At 38.2% G+C, this 23,188-nt stretch overlaps 1 protein-coding gene across 3 annotated transcripts in view; it reads right to left on the bottom strand.

Annotated features, from left to right (window-relative positions):
* The window catches only part of LOC139738927 (uncharacterized), a 238,710-nt gene extending 220,093 nt beyond the window's left edge, over positions 1-18,617 (bottom strand). For all 3 annotated transcript variants that reach the window (XM_071649550.1, XM_071649553.1, XM_071649551.1), the window contains exon 1: positions 18,366-18,617. In XM_071649550.1, coding sequence (XP_071505651.1) covers positions 18,366-18,438 — 73 coding nt within the window. In that variant the 5' untranslated portion in view covers positions 18,439-18,617. The remainder of the gene's footprint in view (positions 1-18,365) is intronic.
* Positions 18,618-23,188: the final 4,571 nt, after the last annotated feature.

Raw genomic sequence — 23,188 nt, 5'->3', positions numbered from 1 at the left:
GGACGGTTGTCGACCAGATAGTTGTTCCTCCGCCGTATTGAAAGGAAATTCTACGTCTTGCACATGAAATTCCAATGGCCGGACACATGGGTGTCAAGAAGACTGTGTGTAGAATCAGAACTCACTTCTTCTGGCCTAAGATGAGAAAGGATGTGTCTGAATTTTATCGAACGTGTCATGAATGTCAAGTGGTAGGAAAACCACAACATGCTATTAGACCTGCGCCGTTGATTCCTATTCCGGCTTTTGAGGAGTTATTTAGCCGTGTGATGGTAGAAGACGTAGGTGCAGTTGTGAGTGAGAGTGTCCTACACAGTGCTGAGAAAAGTGCAGAAGAGTTTGAACATGATGCTCCAGATTCTCAGAGTGTGAGTTTCAAATCAGGAATGATTCCGCGAGTAGAGAACTCAAAGGCACTAGAAAATCCAGAGTTACTGCTCAGTCATTTGTCTGATTCAGAGAGGCAAGATGTTGTCGACATCTTCCAGGAATTTCCGGAGGTTTGCAGTGATAAATTGGGCTGTGCGAAAGACACTGTTCATACGGTTGATGTTGGTGGAAATACGTCCATAAAGCAGCATCCATATCGGATTCATCCTGCTAAGAATTTGGCCAAATGCGAGTTTGGGAAAGCTTGTGTGACCTACCTAGGTCACAAGGTAGGCCGAGGTAGCGTCGCACCACGAGATGCAAAGGTCCGAGCCATCGTGGACTTCCCAGTGCCGGCATCCAAACGGGAGCTTCAGCGATTCTTGGGAATGTGCGGATTCTACCGGAGGTTCGTTCCCAATTTCAGTCACTTGGTGGTGCCCTTGACGGACCTGTTGAAAAAGGGTACAACGTTCCAGTGGTCGGCGAACTGCCAGGGTGCGTTCCAGAAGCTGAAGGACGACCTCATGAACGATCCCGTGCTTATCGCACCAAACTTCGAGAGGAGCTTCCAGCTGGCTACGGATGCTAGTGACCGAGGAGTAGGAGCCGTGCTACTTCAGGACGACGACAACGGACACAGCAAACCCGTGTGTTTCTTCTCCAAAAAACTGAATCGCCATCAGCAAAAGTATTCAACTGTGGAGAAGGAATGCCTCAGTGTCGTTCTAGCCGTGCAACATTTCGAAGCGTATTTGGACGGTGGAAGAGACATCGTGGTGTACACTGACAATAACCCATTGACATTCTTAGAACGCTTCAAGCACAAGAATCAGCGTCTCTTCCGTTGGAGTTTGATTCTCCAGCCGTACCCACTGAGAATTGTGCACATAGCAGGAAAGGACAACAAATTAGCAGACGCTTTGTCGCGAGCTTGAAACTGTGCACGCGCTGATAATGTTGCCGAACGATAACAATCTCAAATCTACAGTGAAACCTACATCAAGCAGAACATTTCAAACAAGACTCAAAACAGACAAGAAACTGATGTTGACTCTTTGTATATGACAATGTATACATGTGTTTATGTATTCTCGTTCAGTTTTCTTCCTTTCCCAAGGATCTGTGAAGGAAGAAATTGTATTTATGCTAATCGTGTTTGTTTTAAACGAAAACAGTATATGTGAGTGATACTAGGAAGTATGAGAAAGTACTAGTACACAATATTCTGTCTTTATTAGAAGACATCAATTGAAATAATTAATGATGTGTTACACGCCAAGCATTGTATGATACAGTTGTATTTTGAAAACCCAACATTACAGGAAGCGCCAGGATACAACATCTGTGGTGTGTAAGATTAGAGTGAAAGTTGTGCTTCAGTTGCACACTTCTACATGTATTGTGATTTCATCCAATGTACCAAAGAGTCAAAGGATTCAGATTTGTATGTGTACCGATACGTTACAGAGTTAATGCTCGCAAATGCAAAAACAGTATAGCAAAACACAACCGGCCAGTCACAGGAAAACTGTTGATCAAATTTTGAGTTTTATATCAACCGATTTGTGTTAAAACAAAAGAATTTGTGTTGTTTTGTATAAATGAAAAAGTGATGAGTGACAGTGAGGCATAAAGAAGCCAAGATATAATGTCACTTTTGTAAATGAATAACTTGTATAATATGTATTTCGTTACAGAGTGACAGAGTCACATTTGTGTGTCGAGTATGATCTCGATATTTTCCAGAGTTTCCACAAACATTGTATATTATAACATGCTAACGAGTGACAAAACATATATGTGTGGAGTGACAAAGAGAAATGTCCGGTGGTTACATTTTTGTTGTTGTTCTGGTTAACTCATGACGCAGAGTTGACATATGTATAAGATTTATTAGCAAGTACATTGAGTAGATGTACACATGTGTTATAGTGCTTAAATACGATGTTGTTATAATCAAGAGATGTGTGCTGTTACTTCATTCAGTGAAACTCCATTGAAAGTTTGTGTTGGAGAAACAGACATATCTTTGCAATAGTCAGAACAATTTTATGAAGAAAGTGTATTTTTGGTTTCCACATTTAAAGATGAAGTGTATGTGTTACCAAAAAAAAAAAATACTATTCATGCCTGAAGTTACGTAAGTTTATTGATCAAGTATGTGAGGATATAATTATAGTCGAGACTACCAGAAAGCACAGTCTCAATCAAAATATCAATACTACTGGAGAAATGATTGATTACATCTGGTGTAATCTTTCGGGATTATGTGCACCCGTATGTGCACCCGTTGAAAACAGTTTCACATGTGTATTACGGTAGGCATATTAATATTGTATTTACATGTTTTGTAGGGGGCTTGTCAAGTTTTCATATATTGTTCTAAAAGTGGACAATTGATGCCGGAGTTAACTGATTCTGATAAGGCTCAAAATCAGTAATTATAAGTGTAGTATGCCAGGTGATGTTTTAAGAAAACAACACAAAACTATTTGAGTTGTGAGCTGAATACGTGTAGTACGCAATAACAGTGAAGTAAGCCGTACAACGAAGGTGTTTATAGTCGAAAAGTTACATTCATAACTTTCCTCTTGTTGGGGGGAGGTGTGACTGAGAACCGTGATGTGCCTTGGTGAAACCAGGGTGGGGTGGAATAAAAGTGTCCATTCGGACATGAGAGTTGGAGTTGACAAACATGGCGTTAACAGTTGCAGTCATTCGGTGCTGATCCAGGAATGTTTTGTCGGTGTATGACAGATGTTATGTCGGTGCTGACGGGTGTTCTGTTGGTGCATGACACAGTGCGAATGAACTTTCATAGTGATATTTTATATTGAGGTGTTAGTGATATTAACACTTCACTGTGATGTCACTGTGAAAATTCATTCGCACTGTCATTCCTGACGAAGGGGGAGGCCCCCGAAAATTCGGACTTGATTATTAAATCAAGGTAATTGGCATTCAATGCATTCCTTTACTGTGACATTATTATTGCTATATCTAGTACTGCCAATACGCGGAGCAACTACAATATATATATATATATATATATATATATATATATATATATATATATATATATATATATGTGTGTGTGTGTGTGTGTGTGTGTGTGTGTGTGTGACCGTGCACCTCAAAACGAACATAAAGTCGCACACACTGATTTTGCGTGAGGACTGAAAATAAGTGAAATGGGTCAACCTAGCCGAACTTGACTTTTTCATATTTTCTAAAAGAGCGGGTCTTCTTTTACATTATGCTAAAATTTGGTATCATAAAACGGGCAGGAAAGTGTGTTTTTTAGCAGTTTATCTCTGACATTTTGGTAGAATAGTGTGATTAGGTGTGTCTTTAGAATCCCTTTTTCATTTCTGAAAAAAACCTTGTCCACACTCTTCACTTTCAACTCTAATAACTTTTGACAGGATAGTGCTACTGCTTTGAAATTTGGCATTAAGTATGGATAGAATGTGTTGATGAGGCATGCTTAATTTCACTTTAATTTCCTAATCCCTTCATTGTTGTTACTCTGGTGGTTTACTTCCTGTTTTTTGTCCCATTCATCGCACAGCCAGCACGATTTGGTAAAGATTAAGCGCTTGAATAGACACTGTACTTCAGAGCATCTTTTCTCAGTTCACACTTTTCCTGAGTTTGTGCTTTCTTTCCAATATTTAGATAGGTTAGGAGAGTCCATTTGATTTGAGTTATACATCAATTTAAAGCTTAAAGTGTGCTCTTTCAGAATCGGGTCTTAACTAAAAATTCATGTCTGGCGACTTTTTGTTTGTTTTGAGGTGCAGGGTCACATATATATACTTATAAATATAAATATATATATATATATATATATATATATATATATATATATATATATATATATATATATATATATATTTACAGCGTGTCCCAGAAAAAACGAAACCGAGTTTCATTGCAATTTTTTGCGATCATAATCATATTTTTGTTTTACCAGATATGCATGAATGGAAAGATTTACTTCTCTTCTTTCATTTGATGTACAACTCATTGTTCATAATTCGTGCATGGCTGAGTTAGAACAATAGAAAGTAATGCTACTAAATTTTCATTTGCACGAGCAAATGGCGACTTTGGATGAGTTTTTAAGGCTTTTTCGGCAATCCTTTGTAAAAAAATGAAATCGTGGCCTTAATATCCATTCATTTTCCTTTCAAATGATATCTCATGCGTAAAAAATGATCTACGGCTACTCGAAAAAAAAACTTAATTTGAAAATATGTGTCCATTTTTACTCAGAAAGATGGATAGTAATCAAGGAGTCAGTTAGCTTTCCCGACGCCTGCCCGACTTGGCAGATAACAATGGCCTTCATGCTTCAATGAATTTACACAAACACGAAGGGAGGGGTTAAAAGGGAATGTTACAGACGGTTCGGAATAGAGTCATAAATTAGCACATGATCCAACCACAGAGCAAGGGTGTTCATCAGCGGAATGTGAAGGGGGATGAAAGTAACTGAAAAAGCCTTCCGAGCCCTCCCCCCCCCCACACACACACAAAACAGAACAAAACAGAAGACGACTTTTTGCCCTGCACTTGTACCTTTGAAATGTTAGAAGCGCAAGTTCAGTGATAAATAAAGCGAAGAACACTCTTTTTCTTCTTCCCCTCCCCCTTCAAAAACTTCAAAACCCTGTCAGTGATGAAGGACTAAGCACGCGTGAGGGAAATGTAGAGAGGAATGAAAACAGTGAAATAAGTTTAAGGTATAAAATCATCAAAATGTGTAGCTCGATTTCCCGTAGCCATTGGACTGCGTGCAACCTGAGAATACTCACGATATTAGTCTTCAATTATTGGTTATGTCTCATAGCTTATTCTAAATAAATGACAACAAAGGGCTGTCCGTCTCATACAGCATCCTCTGTAAATACCCCCTCCCCCAACAACATTCACTGTAGCACTGCGGTTGTTTTGTGTGAATTCAATGGTGCAGATGAGCCCATTGTCTAATGCTATGTCGGGAGAGCTGAATGCTCGTTTTCTTCGACTATCCGTAGAATCGGCAGAAATGAAGCATGCTTTCATACAGATTTTTCTCAAGCATGCGTTATTCATTTTTGACGCATAAGGTCTCATATAAAAGGAGAAAATATGAATATTTGGGTTAAGAACTTTATTTTTCGAAAACGTAACGTTAAAAGTCTGAAAAATTCACTTAAAATCACCATTTGCGCGTGCAAATGAAAATTTGGTAGCACCACTTTTCATTGTTCTAACTCAGTCATGCATGAACAATGAACATTAAGTTGTACATCAAATGAAAGAAGAAAAGATTTAGTCAAGGCGCTAATTCCTGTACGGGCCTTAATTAAGGAGTTCGTTCAACCCACCCCGCAGAAAAGGTTTGACCACACAGAGTGGTAGATGAGACCTCCAGGAACACCCCTAGGTAGTATGTGAGTCGAAATTGTGGTATCAATAAAATTTTACAGGCCATTTTAGTTGCGACAAGACCTTATTGTTCGAAAAAGAGTCTGCGCACGCCAAGACTACTACACGCAGACTTTTTCCTCGGCAAACAAGGGTTTTTGCCAGCAAACTCACTAGCTGAGGTCAGTGTAGTTTAGTTTCTAGCCGTTTTTATTTCGTGTATATTTTTTCCGAGTTGCAGCAAGCCGAGTGAGGTTGCATACCCAGTGATTGTGACCCCAAACCGTTCGGGCGTCGCAATCACTTGGTATGCGCCTTCGCTCGGCTTAGCACAATAAAGTGGGCTTCTACACATGCGCAAGCTGCAACTCGGAGAGATGAAAACGAAAAAAAATGACTAGAAACTAGACTGGGGTCGGTTACGGCTGGCACTGAAAATTACAACATAATCACAGTTTTTTGCAGTTATTTCATGAATAATTCCTCAAAACACCGTAAAACCATATATATATATATATATATATATATATATATATATATATATATATGTTGCTAGAGATGTCAGCAAAACAATGGGATACATTGTAAGTTAAAATATTGTGCATGGTTACCATGGTAACCAGATGTATACAGGGGTGATTGATAATCCAAAAAATGCCTCCAACTGCTGCAAACTTTGGTATTTTTTGTTCAGTTTTTTTTTGTAGATAGGTTAATTAAAAACAAACATTTCTACTGATTATTGTTAAAAACAGTTTTTTCCTGTTGCCATGGCAACCAGTAATATCCAATCAGGATTCAGCTGTCAATACTTAAGAACTAATGCCCATATTTTCAAAAAGCTCAATAAGCATGTCATTCTGCATAATTGTACCATTTACCGTACTTTTAACACATATCTGACTTCAAATTACAGGCAAATGTTGTTTCCAGCAATGTATGGACACAAAATTCCCTTCAAAATCTATGTTAATACAGAGAGCAAAGCCGACGATATTCTGATATTAGCTTTTTAGAGTATATATTTACAGAGAAATGGTTATTCGAAACAACCTTGGAAAAGAGCAGAAGAAAGCAATTGATTGTTCTTGTTCTTAAAGGAAATTCATTCAAGAATGCAGATAAATTCCTTTCTAAAGAAGGAATATACACGTACACTGCATTATCCATCAATGGAATTAAAAGCGTACTTTTTCGTTGGTAAGCTAGGGTTAAAAATAAAAAAATAAAATGAAAAGTCATGACATGTAAATTTGTATTAAAACGTGCAGTAATGAATTAATGCTATTAAGGAGGGAATGAGGGAAAATCTTAGGGGTCCTATCCGTTTTATCCAGGTTAACTTTGTAGTGTTGAGGTGAGTAGTTTAACCCTATAAAGCCCAAGGGGGGGGGGGGCACATTGTGCCCCCTACCATATCTTCGTTTGCCGCTCCTAAACCCTTTACCCGATTTCAACCAAATTTGGTGGCTTTTCCTAAAATCTTATAACAAACATTTTGATATATAATTTAGGTATGTCCGATATTCCTCTTTGCTATGGCAACCGTAAACTGACAACCATGTTAGTCAGATTTTGTATGATTTTCTGTTTCAATTTCAGTTAACAATATAATTATGGATGAAATTGGGGTTTTCTTGGCTATAGTTTGCTAAAGGAAAGAAATGTGAAGTAATTATGGTTGAGAATTACCCTGAAATGGTCTTCTTATTATTTCCTTTATTTTCTATATAACATAGGCATCAAACAATAGATATAATAGAAATAATCGAAAATACAGCATTTATGAAAGATTACCTTTTTATTTTGTGTTATCTTCACACAAGCTTTGCCTGGAATATCATTTGTTTATCATAATATCAATCTGTAAACTTAAAATGTCAGTCTTTTGGAAATATGAAATGTGATACAAATATATGCACCCATTCCAAGCAATACGTAATAGGTTTCATATATTTCTTTATATTGTAATGAATTACGCCCCCACATGTTGACCTTGAGAAATTTCAACCATAACAAATAGTGGACGTTGACTTGCTCTTCCTTTGTAGTAAATATGAAAATGATTAATATAAAATAACAACATATTTACTGGGGATAAAGAAATAGACAGAAAAAACATGATTTTAGCATATTTTCTATGTATTTTTTTATATTTTGGGAAATAGTGCCCTCAGTGGGTAACCTTGAGAAATGTTGGGTCATGTAGAGCATGAGTTGCTCTACCCATGTGCCAAATATGACGGTCATACATCATATAATAAAGAAGTTATGTAGGGGCACAATGTGCTGCCCCCCCCCCCCCCCCCCCCCCCTTGGGCCTGGAAGGGGTCAAAATAGCTTGGGCTTTATAGGGTTAAGACCCGACCTACCATGGGTGATCATGAGCACGTAAGGCAAAATAAACAAACGTGTCTGGATTCCAGATATTTTTTTTTTCACTTTATCCTACTTTGTTATGGCAAACTTATAAATGACTGTGGAAAATAGAAAGTTATCTGAGCCCGAAATGTCCTTAAAATACCCTGATCCACATATAAAATTGTTGAACAAAAAAAGTTACAAAACTTGTACTGTAATGTATAACATTACAAAGTACTGAAAGTCAGTCACACTGTGAGCTCTAGTAACAGGCATAACAAGAAATTCATATCTAACAAAGAACTGACGATTCGAACTTGGTTATGAAATATCAACATAAGTTGTCCAAATAATGATACCCTATATCGACAGAATGAATCAAATTTCGTGCACTTACAGTCCACGAAAAGCACGAACAATGTATCTACACTTTAGATATAGCCTATAACAAACAGAATGATTCAAATTTCGTGCACTTACAGTCCACGAAAAGCAAGAAAAAGTATTTACACTCGAGATATTTTTTTTTTCACTTTATCGCACGCTGGTGTGGTACAAACATAAATGCTGATGGTATATTTGAGACAGAAAGTTCTCTGATTGTCTGAATTGTCTGACCCTGAGACGTCCTTAAAATACCCTGATTCACAAATACCTCGATTCACAAATAAACTTGTTGAAAATAAAGCTAAGATACTTATATATATATATATATATATATATATATATATATATATATATATGTGTGTGTGTGTGTGTGTGTATAACGAAGTACTGAAAGTCAATCCATCACACTGTGAGCTCTAGTAACAGACTTAACAAGAAATGAAAAATTGAATTCATATTTAACAAAGAATTGGTAATTCGAACTTGATTATGAAATATCACCACAAGTTGTCCAAATATATGTATAGCTTACCAACGAAAAGTACGCTTTCAATTCCATTGATGGATATTGCAGTGTACGTGTATATTCCTTCTTTAGAAAGGAATTTATCTGCATTCTTGAATAAATTTCCTTTAAGAACAAGAACAATCAATTGCTTTCTTCTGCTCTTTTCCAAGGTTGTTTCGAATAACCATTTCTCTGTAAATATATACTCTAAAAAGCTAATATCAGAATATCGTCGGCTTTGCTCTCTGTATTAACATAGATTTTGAAGGGAATTTTGTGTCCATACATTGCTGGAAACAACATTTGCCTGTAATTTGAAGTCAAATATGTGTTAAAAGTACGGTAAATGGTACAATTATGCAGAATGACATGCTTATTGAGCTTTTTGAAAATATGGGCATTAGTTCTTAAGTATTGACAGCTGAATCCTGATTGGATATTACTGGTTGCCATGGCAACAGGAAAAAAACTGTTTTGAACAATAATCAATAGAAATGTTTGTTTTTAATTCACCTATCTACAAAAAAGAAACTGAACAAAAAATACCAAAGTTTGCAGCAGTTGGAGGCATTTTTTGGATTATCAATCACCTGTATACATCTGGTTACCATGGTAACCATGCACAATATTTTAACTTACAATGTATCCCATTGTTTTGCTGATATCTCTAGCAACATATATATATATAAATATATATATATATGGTTTTACGGTGTTTTGAGGAATTATTCATGAAATAACTGCAAAAAACTGTGATTATGTTGTAATTTTCAGTGCCAGCCGTAACCGACCCCAGTCTAGTTTCTAGTCATTTTTTTTCGTTTTCATCTCTCCGAGTTGCAGCTTGCGCATGTGTAGAAGCCCACTTTATTGTGCTAAGCCGAGCGAAGGCGCATACCAAGTGATTGCGACGCCCGAACGGTTTGGGGTCACAATCACTGGGTATGCAACCTCACTCGGCTTGCTGCAACTCGGAAAAAATATACACGAAATAAAAACGGCTAGAAACTAAACTACACTGACCTCAGCTAGTGAGTTTGCTGGCAAAAACCCTTGTTTGCCTAGGAAAAAGTCTGCGTGCGCTAAGACTACTACACGCACCACTGGCACTGGCGCCTTTAGCAGTGCTAGTGGTGCGTGTAGTAGTCTTGGCGTGCGCAGACTCTTTTTCGAACAATAAGGTCTTGTCGCAACTAAAATGGCCTGTAAAATTTTATTGATACCACAATTTCGAATCACATACTACCTAGGGGTGTTCCAGAGAGTCCAACCGACCACCCTATGCAGTCAAACCTTTTCTGCGGGGTGGGTTGAACGAAGTCATTTTTTCTGGGTCCCTGCGCCTGGACTAATTATCTTTCTATTGATGTATAGCTCGTAAAGGAAATGTATGATTTCGATAGTAAAAAGTTGCATGGAAACCCGGTTTCGTTTTTTCTGGGACACGCTGTATATACAAAGTTGTCTTTACTATCTTGATTTATCTGTTTGCTTTGAAACTTGTGATATGAAAACAGTCTCAGTTATGTTATTGTAACAAATCTAATGAATAATGTAATGCTTTATCAAAAAGAAAGTAAATGAAAGATTAAGTCTTCTTATGAGAAGATGAGCAATATGTGAACATGTTTTTGACTACCAACATTTATATACTTTATGTGTCATGTTGTATTTCTTTGAGGCAAAAGGTTTGATTGCAATTAGACTCATTTATCCATCACCACGATCACTCTTGAAATTGGCTTAACTGCTAGCATTATTTTAAAGTCAATGTGACACTGTGATATTGTGACGAACTGTCACTGTCACTGCGTATCCAAAGGGGGGGGGGGGGGGGGGGCGCAACCTCCGCACGCCCCTCCCCACATTATTTTTCGTTAAATACAAAAGAAATAAAAAGACACAATGAAATGAAACCCGGAAGAGGCACCAGAAATATTAGTCGCCCCCCCCCCCTTTACAGAATTCCTGGATCCGCCCCTGAATATAGTTCTTTCGTCTTCTGCTTTTCAGTCAGCTTGAGTGTCTAAAGCTTCTTCTATCTTTATTCACCGGTAACCTTATTCATAACAATATTTTTCCCTCTCACTAATGATGACATGAATAGAGACAGATGTTTCTTACAGCGAATTGTCATGATGGTGGAATTTCCCAAACTTTGGGAATTCTTCAGCAGCACCTGACAATAGTAACGACCCTCATCTGCCACCTCCAAGCTGCTGATGACGAGGCTGAAGTTTTTGTCGATGTCGAACCGTTCCTCCAAGCTAAACAATTCTCCATCGATGAATTCAGCCTTTGCCGTCCTCTGCTGCTGATCTGATATTTTCTCCTTAACCCACTGCACAACGAGAGGCTTCTCTTTGATGTCACATGGCAATAGGATGTCTTCTCCTTTCCAACCTTGAACGTTGGGGGCAGTACCTACCACTGACGCTAGACGGCAGAAATTTGAGTTCGCGTGATTGTATGCACGCATTGAACTTCGTACATATAGCCTTCTACTCTAAACTTTTTGTATGCATGATGCCTATCTTTTTGCCCCCCCCCCCCCTCCCGAAAATGGGGGAAGTGCAGCAGGGATGAGAATGTTGCTCTATCATCATTACTTTTATTTTGATGCCTAAGTTTGTCTGGTATAACTAACGAAAAGTTGTTCACTTAATGTCGTTCTTACGCTTGCAATCATGTAAATGTAAAGATAACACAAAACAAAATATATAGATGAGAAAATTCTTCCCCTTATATAACTTAAAGTTTACAACTTTGGATGAGTTGAGTCTTATTTTTAAGGTGAAGTTAAATCATTTTTGCCCGAAAGAACGGAAAATAATAGGTAATCTCAGCTTAAATCAAGATAATCTATGTTGTCCTAATGAGCCTATATTAAAATTTGTTCTTTTTCCTATTGTATTAAGGTGATCATAAAGGTAAGATTCGAGTATAATTCAACCCAAATGACGTCATAAGCACATGGTTATTATACCATTCTACTCTAGCACGTTTTGAAATCAACCAACAGTTTTCTTCATGAAAATTCAAAATATTTTCCGGAAAGAAAAAATTGTGACGTTATTGAAATGGTAACAGGTAAATCCTAATTAAAGTCAATAATGTATTAATTCTCCGTTGAAACACCATAAATGTTTACCTGAAAATCATTAAACAACATTTTGCTCTTATTCTTCCCCTTGTGATTATTAGCAGCTTATGCTTATAATAGTAACCCTTTAAGGAATGCCCCTTCTTCCTTGCTCCCAAACATGGTAAACATGTAAATTTAAATAGATTGCTGTGGGCTTAAATCTAGGACTGATACTTGGGGCCCATTTTGTATAACTTGTCACCAGTGACAACTGGCACATTTCTGTGACGAATTTGCTCTCAGCCAATCAGATGCGAGGATTTCAGTAGCTTGTCACATCTATGACAACTTGTTACTGATGACAAGTTTTATGAAACGAGCCCTAAAGCGGAGTTCCCACTATCACGATTGGCGCCACAATTGAAATCGTGGTCTTAATCGTGAAGGAATTGTGGTGATCTTATCGAATCTTATCAGATCTTGACGTCAGTCGTGGCAATCGCATTAATCGTAGAAAAAATTTGGACGGTTCAAAATTTTTCTACAATTAACACGATTAATTTTTGATCGTGATCATCGCATCAGGTTGTCTTGGATCGTATAAAAACGCAGCAAATCTCATCTAATCGTACTTCTTAATCGTGTTGATCGGGATCGACTTTTTCACTTCCCTCCTAATTATATTTATTCTTCTTTTTTTTTTATAATTGCCCTTATTTTGCTCCAAGATCGTACATATTTTGTATTCCGCGAGTATCAGATATTTTTATACATATTATTATTACTATACATTGTTTTACCATAACACAGACGCACAAAAACGGAGTTACCAGTAATAAATTTGGGGTAATTTTTTAAACGAAAAAATAGAAAAACTAAAATGACTGTGGTATGTCTGCACGTATTGACTAAGGTCAGTATAAAAATGAGAATGATTTCCTGAATCGTGCAGGAGTGAACACACATCAAAGGCAAATTTGCTTACTTTTTAGAACTATACTAGAGTAATTACCCACGCCGATGAAAATCGGCAGGGGGTTATGTAAAGGGTTCCGTATGTTTGTTTGTTTGTTTGTTTGTTTGTTTGTTTGTGTGTTTGTTTGTTTGTTTGTTTGTTTGTTTGTTTGTTTGTTTGTGTACAAGATAACAAGAGAACGGGTAAACGGATTTGCACGAAATGTTCAGGGGATGTCTGGATAATGACAGGAAAGAATCGATTAGATTTTGGTGATAATCGGTTGACCCTTGCAAATTCTGTGCGACCTTTAAGTTTTGACCCCATGGTATAGTGACCACTCCGAAAATTTCCCGTTTCTCACTTTGCGATTTTCCGCTACCATACGAAAACATAAACTCCCAAACGATCGGACTTCGCTGCTCAAATGTTCGTAAGAATTCCGAAATTTACGTTTAGGCCTATTTGAAGGACTATGTCCTTCTGGATTTATGAAAGTTCGTTCTCCGTCGTCACAAACTGGCCCGTATTTTGATGATATTTCAAATCAAAATTGATTGTTTTTTTTTCGTTGGAGGAGCATTTGCTCGGTCGCAGTCACACTGCGCGATATGCGCGCTCAATGTCAATGCGTGTGCAAGGCCGCTGAAAATGCATGGCGCTCTACCCTGTTGGTGCAAAATAGCATCGGGGACGTTGCGGCGCTCGTTGGTGACCGAATACTGGTGCAGTAGACATTTGCATTTAACCCTTGCGTTGAATAATTCCCGTAGACACTAATCATAGGGGTAATTGCCTAGGGGGTACGTAAATTTTGTTTTTCTTTTGCGCTTTTGTGGATACCATCAAAGATCGTACTCTCGTACGACCTTTGATATCAACACACTCTCGGCTTGCTATAAGCAAAATATCCCGCAAGAAAACGGCGTATTTCTCGATTTTTAGCGCTTTTTCGGCGACCCGTCGCGTAGACAATACTCTTAAAACTGGCCTAATTCGCGCGCGCTTGGAAAAGTTCCGAATCTGCACTTTTGACGGTGGAATTTGGGATTTTCGATGGATTTTTGGAGGAGACTAAAGGACTTTCCTGTGGTGAATGAGTGTTACCGTATGTGAAATGATGTGATTTGCGTGTGATGTGACTGTAGAACCAAAGATCGTACACTTCAGTGTACGATCTTTGGTAGAACGCACTGGCTGGTGATAAAGGACACTGGCAATTAAGTGACCGAATTCTGGTAGATGACCGAATGCACAGTATGTTTACCCCGACTTTGTACAAGGCGTGGGTCTGCCGCCTTTGACGGCCCCTCTCTAGTTGTTGTTGTTGGGTTGTTTGTTTGGTTGTTGGTTGTTGTTGTTGCTTTTTTTTGGGGGGGAGGGGGTAAAGTATTGTTTCTTGTGTATTGTATATAATTATTAATTGCTGTTGTTGTTTCATCATCCATCATTTGACCCCTTCACATCTATTGTAACAACTTTCATGTTTTTTTTTGTGGTTTGGTTTTTAGATGAAAATAGCTGGGTCTACTCTCATAAAACTGCGAAATCCATTTAGTTTAAGATTAGTGTCAGATAATGCAGCCAACATCTAGCAGCCCATGTCAAGTGAGCATAAGAAAGAGTAGTTGTGTCTTCATTGAGTAAGCATGTACACTTTAAAGATGGAGCAAAATCTGCAAAACTGTACTTTTGATATTGAATAGGGGAGGGCTGGCAAAATTTGAATCCTACAATAACACCACTGAAACATTCACCGGAAGCAGAATGTTTCTCATACCCAACGAAAACTTTTGTGACTTTTGAAAAGTGACCATTGTCACTCATACATGACTACAAAGATCACTGTCATTTTTCACTTAGAGGTTAGTTAACAAGTGTAACAATACCCCTGCGAAATAATTTTACTTCAAACTTATCTTGTGTTAAAAAGTGACATTAGGGGAGTTACTTCTCTGTTGTGTGTATATCGGTTTTGTTAAGCACTGTTAAAAACTATTTATCAAGCTAAACCCACCAAACTTTCAATACCCCATGAGATAACGATATTTTGAAATAGAAAGGCATATATACGTACTATGCGAATATGAAATCAAACACATAAGCAATACTATAAGTTCTGTCAACTTTCTTATACTGAGCCTATGAGACATAATAATGTCAGCATTCAAAGAGATCCAAAACTCTTTTTAAGCTTCCATTTCATCATATTTTCTTCACGTGTTTCAAAGGAAGGCGAAAACATTTGTCTTTATCTTTTTTTCTTTTTTTTTTTTTTTGGGGGGGGGGGGAGAGGGGGCAATGACTTGATCTTGCGTATGCAGGTTTTTTTTTTTTTTTTTTTTTTTTTGGGGGGGGGGGGGTGCTGAGACCGAGCATGTCGATTCAATAATCTTTAGGTTGAATTAGAAGAGGGAATTTCTGACGTTGTGGCTGGCCTAGGCGCTGCTTTCTCTCTGATGATAACGTAATCGTCATTCGCAATATTGCAAAGGTCACGTTGTCGTCATCCTCAGTCAACCCTTGCCATCATCAATGGTTGTGGATAAATAGGCCTAATCACTCTTCAGAAGTTATAGAAATAATGAAAAACATTGTCAGTCGGACTATGATATTCCCAATCGGGTCCAATCGCGCCTTAAATCTAGTCACTTTTGATCCCGATCGTGAAAGATATCGTATAACAGCCCGCATTGCTTCGCGGTATTCGTATTGGAACGTATCAGAACACAGCTGCACGCACCAGATCGGGGATCCCGATCGTAATGATCGTGTTAGATCGAAACTAATTGTAGACTCAATCGGGACAATCCTATCGGGTCATATTTGAATTGGAGACCACATCGTGACAGATCTAATTGCTTGAAATAGACCAATCGTGTCCATATCGTATCCCAGCGAGTCAATACGTGTTGGTACGCTTGGAGGCGATATGGTCACGATTGGTCTATTTCAAGCGATACGATCTGTCACGATCTGGTCTGCCGTTCAAATACGATCTGACAGAATTGCCCTGATTGAGTTCACGATTGGTACCCATCTAACATGACCATTACGATCAGGATCCCCGATCTGGTACGTGCAGCAACGTACTGATACGTTCCAATACGAATACCGCGAACCAATACGGGCTGCTGAGATAAGATACGATATCTTTTACGATAGGGATCAGAAGCGACCCCCATTTAAGGCGCGATCGGACCCGAATGGGAATATTATAGTCCGACTGACGATGGATTTCATTGTTTGCCTTAAATTATGAGTGATTAGGCCTATTGATTTTATCCACAACCATTGATGATGGCAAGGCTTGACAGGTTGACGATGATGACAACGTAACCTTTGCAGCATTGCTAACGACGATTATGTTATCAGAGAGAAAGCAGCACCCAGGCCAGCCATAATAACCTCAGATATTCCCTCGCTAATATTAAACGTAAAGAAAGTAATAGATTATTGAATCGACATGCTCACCCTCCCCCCTCACAAAAAAAAAATGAAATAACGCACCAAAATACATAAGATCAGATGATTGCCCCTCTGCCCCAGAAAAAAAAAACAGTAAGACAAAATGACCTTTCTCTCCAATACATGAAGAAAATAATTGCATGATGAAATGGAAGCTACAATTGTAAGAAAGAGGATGGAATCATTTTTGAATGCTATGTAACATAGTATTATGTGTTATATACGCTCGATATAAGAAAGTTGGCCGAATAGATAGTATTGCTTATGTGTTCGATTTCATATTCGCAAAGTGTATGTATCATATGCCTTTTTATTTAAAAATGTCGATATCTCATGGGTTACTAAAAGTTTGCTTTATTCGGCTTGATTTAGTGTTTTACTTAACAATGTTTAACATAACTGATACACACACATAACAGAAAGGTGACTCCCTAATCAAAGTGATGTCACTTTTTAACAAAAAAGGAGGTTACGCAAAATTATTTCGCAGGGGTACATTGCTTCACTTATTGAATAACTAACTGTGAAAAATAATAAGAGTGATCTTCATTGTCATAATCATACGAGTGATCTTACATCCACGTCAATGGTCACTCTTACATTTGCAGTAATAATGAGAGTTGAAAATAACAATTTTTCTTCCAAATTCATGCTCTACCAAACATACAAAAGAGACATTGAAAAGTGTCAAAATAGATGTAAAGGGGTCAAACGATGGCTGATGAAACAACAACTCTTAATTACTATGCACAATACACAAACAGCAGGATACTGCACCCCCCCAAAAAAAAAATACTCTGTAATATATCTTTAAAAATTAACCATTTGCCTTTGATATGTATCCATTCAAGCACGATTCATTAAATTATTCTCATCTTTGTACTGACGTTAGTCAATACGTGCAGACATACAATTGCCATTTCATTTTTGCTCATTTTTTGTTTTCGTCACAAAAGTTATCCCATATCCTGTTTTGTGTGTCTGTATAATGGTAATAGCAACTCATTAATGAAAACATCATTAACATAATGTATGAAAACATCTAAAAATCTGTAATACAACTTTCATTTTATGAAATCATTAAAAAAAAATATTTTGATAATGTACCTTAAAAATTACAATTAAATCCCACACCGACATACAATTTGCCGTTTGGAAATAATAATCTAAATATGCAGGCTACCACCCATCAGAATACAAAATAAATCAATTTATGAGTAATATAAGGGCAAATGGGCAAAAAAAAAATAATGATAAGCGGAAGTGAAGTGAAAAAGTCGATCCCGATCAACACGATTAAGTAGCACGATTAGAAGAGATGTGGTGCGTTTGGATACGATCCTAGACGATCTGATGCGATGATCACGATCAAAAACTAATCGTGTTAATCGTAGAAAAATTTTGAACCGTCCAAAATTTTCCTACGATTAACGCGATTGCCACGATTGACCTTAAGATCTGATACAATTTGATAAGACCGTCACGCTTGCTGCACGATTAAGACCACGATTTCAATCGTGGCGCCAATCGTGATAGTGGGAACCCCGCTTTAAGTAAGAATTGAAGTGGAGACGCTCATTGTTCAAATTGAATTCGATACATTGAACTAAATAAACTTTATTATTCAAGTCTAAAACACGAGGGTTGTGTCTTTATTTGGCTGAATTTCAAACGGTTTAAGTGAAAGTGTTTAGAGACATTCTCAGAATTTTGTAATTTTCTTGACGGATCCGCGTTTTGAACCAACTCATATTGGTAATTACTCGGCAACGATTAAATTATGTACAGGTTTACGAAAACAAAGTTGCACTTACCTTTTATATTTTGGTCACAGAACATAGTAGCAATCAGTGTCAAAAGGAAAAAGAGGTCGTATATTCTATCCATCGCCGGTAGTCTGAGAGACTGGGATGATTTATAGAGAATAAGTTGAATACACGTTTGGATTGTAACGTCCTAAAACACTGTCAGGCAATCACAATAATCATATCAAAGAAAAAAGAAAACATCTCAAGTAACAAACCCTTGCGGGACAAAAAGAATTTGTCTCTGAGCGCGTGGAAGTAAATGCGACGCTCCTGTCCGCGACACAGCCGTTTGCTTGCTATTCTTTAGCTGTTACAATTTTTATATTTCCAAATTATGTAGCATACAACATTATGTTGGCATTGTTTGTTCGTTGGAGACATAGTCCAAGGTTCAATGAGGAGTAAACTTGCTTGTTTGCTCGTATCGTGTTTGATAATGATTTCCAGACAGAGCGTACAAACTCTTATTTGGCCTTTTCTTTCTGCTTTATTTTCCCGCGGCCAAAGGGCAACCTGAAGGTAATTACGGAGTGCTACCTGTACAACAGAATTGGAGAATGATCATTCAGTCTTCATATCAGTGCGTTACCGACATCAGCTGTAGTTATAATGAAGTGTCAGTTGAGATAACTGCTACGGCAGGCACCGTCTTGTTTCCTGTGTACAATTCCCGTTAAGAGCACGTTACAAATTTGGTACTTATAAGTGCTGTACGTCACAAGCTCGGCACCCATGAGTGATGCAGCTCAATTGTCAAACAGAAAACAAACTCGACACTCAAGTGTATGAGCCCCATGAGCTATACAATACAAAAGCTATACACTACGCAAATAAAGACCAAGAGTTTAGACGCTATAAGGGAAATAAGGCCCAAAGAATAGGACACGAGTTAGACATTACATCTTAGAATTCACGTGGAAGAGTCTAGCTCATTGGTCTGTTTGACCTGTATCTAGCTTGTGACCTGAATGAGTCAGAGGGTGTATGATTCGTGGGTGTATCACTCATGGATCCTTTTCTTTTGAATGTTTAGCTCGCCTGCCGTATAGTATGAATGATATGATTAAAGGCTTGAATAGACAGAAAGACCCTGTCATTTAGAGTCCTTTTTTCTCGGTTCACACTTTTCCAGAATGTGTGCTTTCTTTCCAGTATCTATAGATAGGTTAGGAGAGTCCGTTTCAATCGAGCTATATACAATTATAAAGCTTAGAATCTGCTCTTTTAGAATCTGCCCGTAACTTAAAATCCATGTCTGGCGATTTTTTGTTTTGTTTTGTGATGCAGGATCACATACATTATATGTCTATATGACGTATTCTGATCTTCAACTGAATGCATTGAGGAAATACTGTCATGTAATGGAACAGGGAACCAGGTCCTGGCTTTCACATTGATGACAATAATTGACGAGTTTTTTTTTCGCAAAAACCGATAAGTCCATTTTTGAAGATTTTAAAGTACTGTCTCTGTCGTAAAGTTCAAAACCTTTTAAATAATATATTGGTCACTACATACAAAGATAAATATTTGAAGTTATGGTCAAAAGAAGCAAAAATGTTCGTATTCTCTTCATTTTTCTTGACTTTTAATCGCAAATATCTCCGTTTGGCAAATATGGACTTATCGGTTTTTGCAAACAAACTCTTCAATTATTATAATGCAAAATCTTGACAGTATAAGTGCCACGTTCACACATCCAACTCAGTCGACGGCGTGCCAACTTCGCATATTCTGCTCAAATTCAAAAACCCGCCCATACAATTTTCATCAAAGCAAAGCTTGGTATTTTTTTCACAGCTTTGCTCACTGAATATCCAGCCTAATTGAAATCTATAATATAGAGGTTATAGATTTGAAAAACAGAATGTTTTTTCTCAAAACACGACTACGTTAGTGTCTCAGAATAATGTGGGGCACAGGGGGTTTCCACCATTGCACATAGAGATTTAATGTAATATCTAATGCCTCATCAATTCTTCCTTATTTTGGCAAGCTCTACGATAGTAGTGTCTTTGGTAGAATTATCATAATATTTTCTTTACGTGCTCATATCGCTAGAAAAGAAAGAAATGGACGACAACATATTGGCAATTTTTGAAAAAGCACAACATGTAGCTTCCAGTTAGTGCTGGTGTTGTTCATGTAATCTCCCAAACAACTGTGTTAAATTGACAGATACAACAGTACGACGCAGTGTTTCTTTGGTGATCGCGTTATAACTGCGCGGCGGGGAAAAGAAAATGAAAAATGAAGCATGTATGTTGCGACACGGATTGTCGCCCCTACACGGATTGTCGCCTCCTGCTCGGGGCGACAATCCGTGACGGGCGTTGGCGGCACGGGTTATCGCCCGCCCTCGAAGCACATTTTGCTGGGTAATATCGTTCTGGACATAATCATTTAAATACTAACACATAACTTACATTGCTACATCCACGCAAACATGCCATGTAAAAAGTCATGGTGAGGTTTCAAGGAAGTGTGTATGTGCGCGTGCACATGATAATTTAGTGTCCATTTGTGCGTGTGTGTGTGTGTGTGTGTGTGTGTGTGTGTGTGTGTGTGTGTGTGTGTGTGTGTGTGTGTGTGTGTGTGATGGAAGAATGTGTTTATTATGTCAGTTTTTTGCGTATGTGTTTTTTAGCTGCGCGTGGGGAGGGACACCTAGTAAGCTGTTGCTGGCAAAAACGTTGATATTGATTTTATCAGCAGCTTTGAATTTGATGAGTTTGTTTGGCAGATTTGTATATGAATTCGGAGTGGAGCTTGCGTGCGGGCGGATGCTGCTTTTCTGCATACGGTCCATTATGTCTTATTTATCAACATTGGGAAATCGTTTCATCAGGAAGGAATGTGGTATCGGTTCGGGTATGTGTCGGTATGTGGGAAGGGGGTTACATTTCGTTATTGCAAAAGTTTGTTATTCTGAAGGCTCATTCGTCCGAAGGCTCATTCGTCCGAAGGCTCATTATTCCGAAGGTTCGTTATTCCGAATTTCATTTTTGGATCAACGAACCTCTAGGTAAAGAGAATTGTGTGTTTCGGATAAATGAAGCCTCGGAAAAAACGAAACTTCGGAATAACGAACATTCGTGTGTGTGTGTGTGTGTGTGTGTGTGTGTGTGTGTGTGTATGTATGTATTTGGGTTGGTGAATGTGGGTGTGGGATGATTTAGGTTTTGTTTTATCAGGGGTTGGTGGGTTGGGGATTGGATTTGAAGAAGGATAGTTATAAATGGTATGACAGATGTTTAATATTTAGGATAGTTGTAGGCCCTAGATTTGTTTCGGTTGGGGAGGGGAGGGGAGGGGGTGGTCGGGTTTTTTATGACTGATTTCATTCTAGATTTGTGTAATGTATTTGTGTTTTTTTTTTATGTATATGCCCTTGTAAGTAAGAAGGTGCTACATGATCCAAACCAATATATTCAAGGAATATAGGTTTGGTAGGGCCCTACATGTCAAAACTTTCTCGTGAAGAAATTATTAGTAGGGTTGGTCTATAATCGAGTTATCTATGTTGAAGTGAGATTATTTGTGGTATAAATTGACAAATTGATTTGTTTGTGTTTCGAATAGCCATTTGTAACTTTTTTTGTTTGTTCATGTTACACCCAGAATGGGTCGATTTATGAATGATTTGAATGAAATCAATAAATATCAGGGGGAAAAAGTGTTGAGTTGGCTTATTTGCATTATGAGGATTTGTTTGAGTGTTTGTTGGTGTTTGTTTGTATTACGTATGTATTAGCGGTGTGCAATGGCAGTTCGTTTGTGCTAAAATCAACTAACGATTGACAATTTTTTTTTTTTACGGCGTGTGGAAATTATTCGCTCATGCATTAAGCATGCCAAACCTATTCTGGGACAAAGAATAGTGGTATGGACGTTCTAGTTTATAAGACTGATGGAAGAAAATGACTGCAGTGAAAAATGAACAAAGACAAATAAAATTTGGGGAGGGTACCTCCCTCGTATGTATTTTCTCTCGGTCTCTCTCTCTCTCTCGCCTAGCCCGCCTCACCGCTGATATTGGTTGACACACCCATACTATTATTAGATCAACGCTGGTGTGAATTCTGTAAACACGTGCTCATACACTCTGAAGGCGTTTGTATTGCCACAGTAGCGCCACTATATTCCACATACGCACGTAAGCATACATGCACACGTATACACACAGACAAACAAACCACTACCACTATACAACCACCACACATGCACAGTTTCTACATTTTGTATTATTATACTCCAAACACATACACATACACACACACACACACACACACAACAAATCATACACATCACATATCATGCAGCTCACAATGCACACACACACACACACACACACACACACACACACACACACACACACACACATACGCATAACTTACCAGTCATACCCATCCCACCAAAGCTTAACACCGGAAGAACCACCCCGAGCCCGGGGCGACAATCCGTGTCGCAACATTTTTTTTGCCAACACGGATTGTCGCCTTCGAGGTCAAAAACTGGGAACTGCACAAGCGTCACGGATTGTCGCCAGGCGACAATCCGTGACGGAGGCGACAATCCGTGCCGCCAGCGCCCGTCACGGATTGTCGCCCCAAGCAGGAGGCGACAATCCGTGTAGGGGCGACAATCCGTGTCGCAACACACGTATGGAAACTTTGCGCTACACAATGAGACACAAGAATAAATATATCACCCTCTAAAGCACGTTAGACACAGATATACCCATGTGTCGGGTGTTTTTATATTTTAACGGTTTCCGAAGGTTTATTAACCAGACAAAGAAATATGGTTCGACATTTAAAATAATATCC

The sequence above is a fragment of the Diadema antillarum genome, unplaced genomic scaffold (genome assembly GCF_040938485.1).
Source record: "Diadema antillarum isolate AM-2024a unplaced genomic scaffold, OU_Dant_1.0 seq00000775_RagTag, whole genome shotgun sequence".
Taxonomy (NCBI): Eukaryota; Metazoa; Echinodermata; class Echinoidea; order Diadematoida; family Diadematidae; genus Diadema; species Diadema antillarum.
This window is presented reverse-complemented; position numbering and strand designations above follow the sequence as displayed.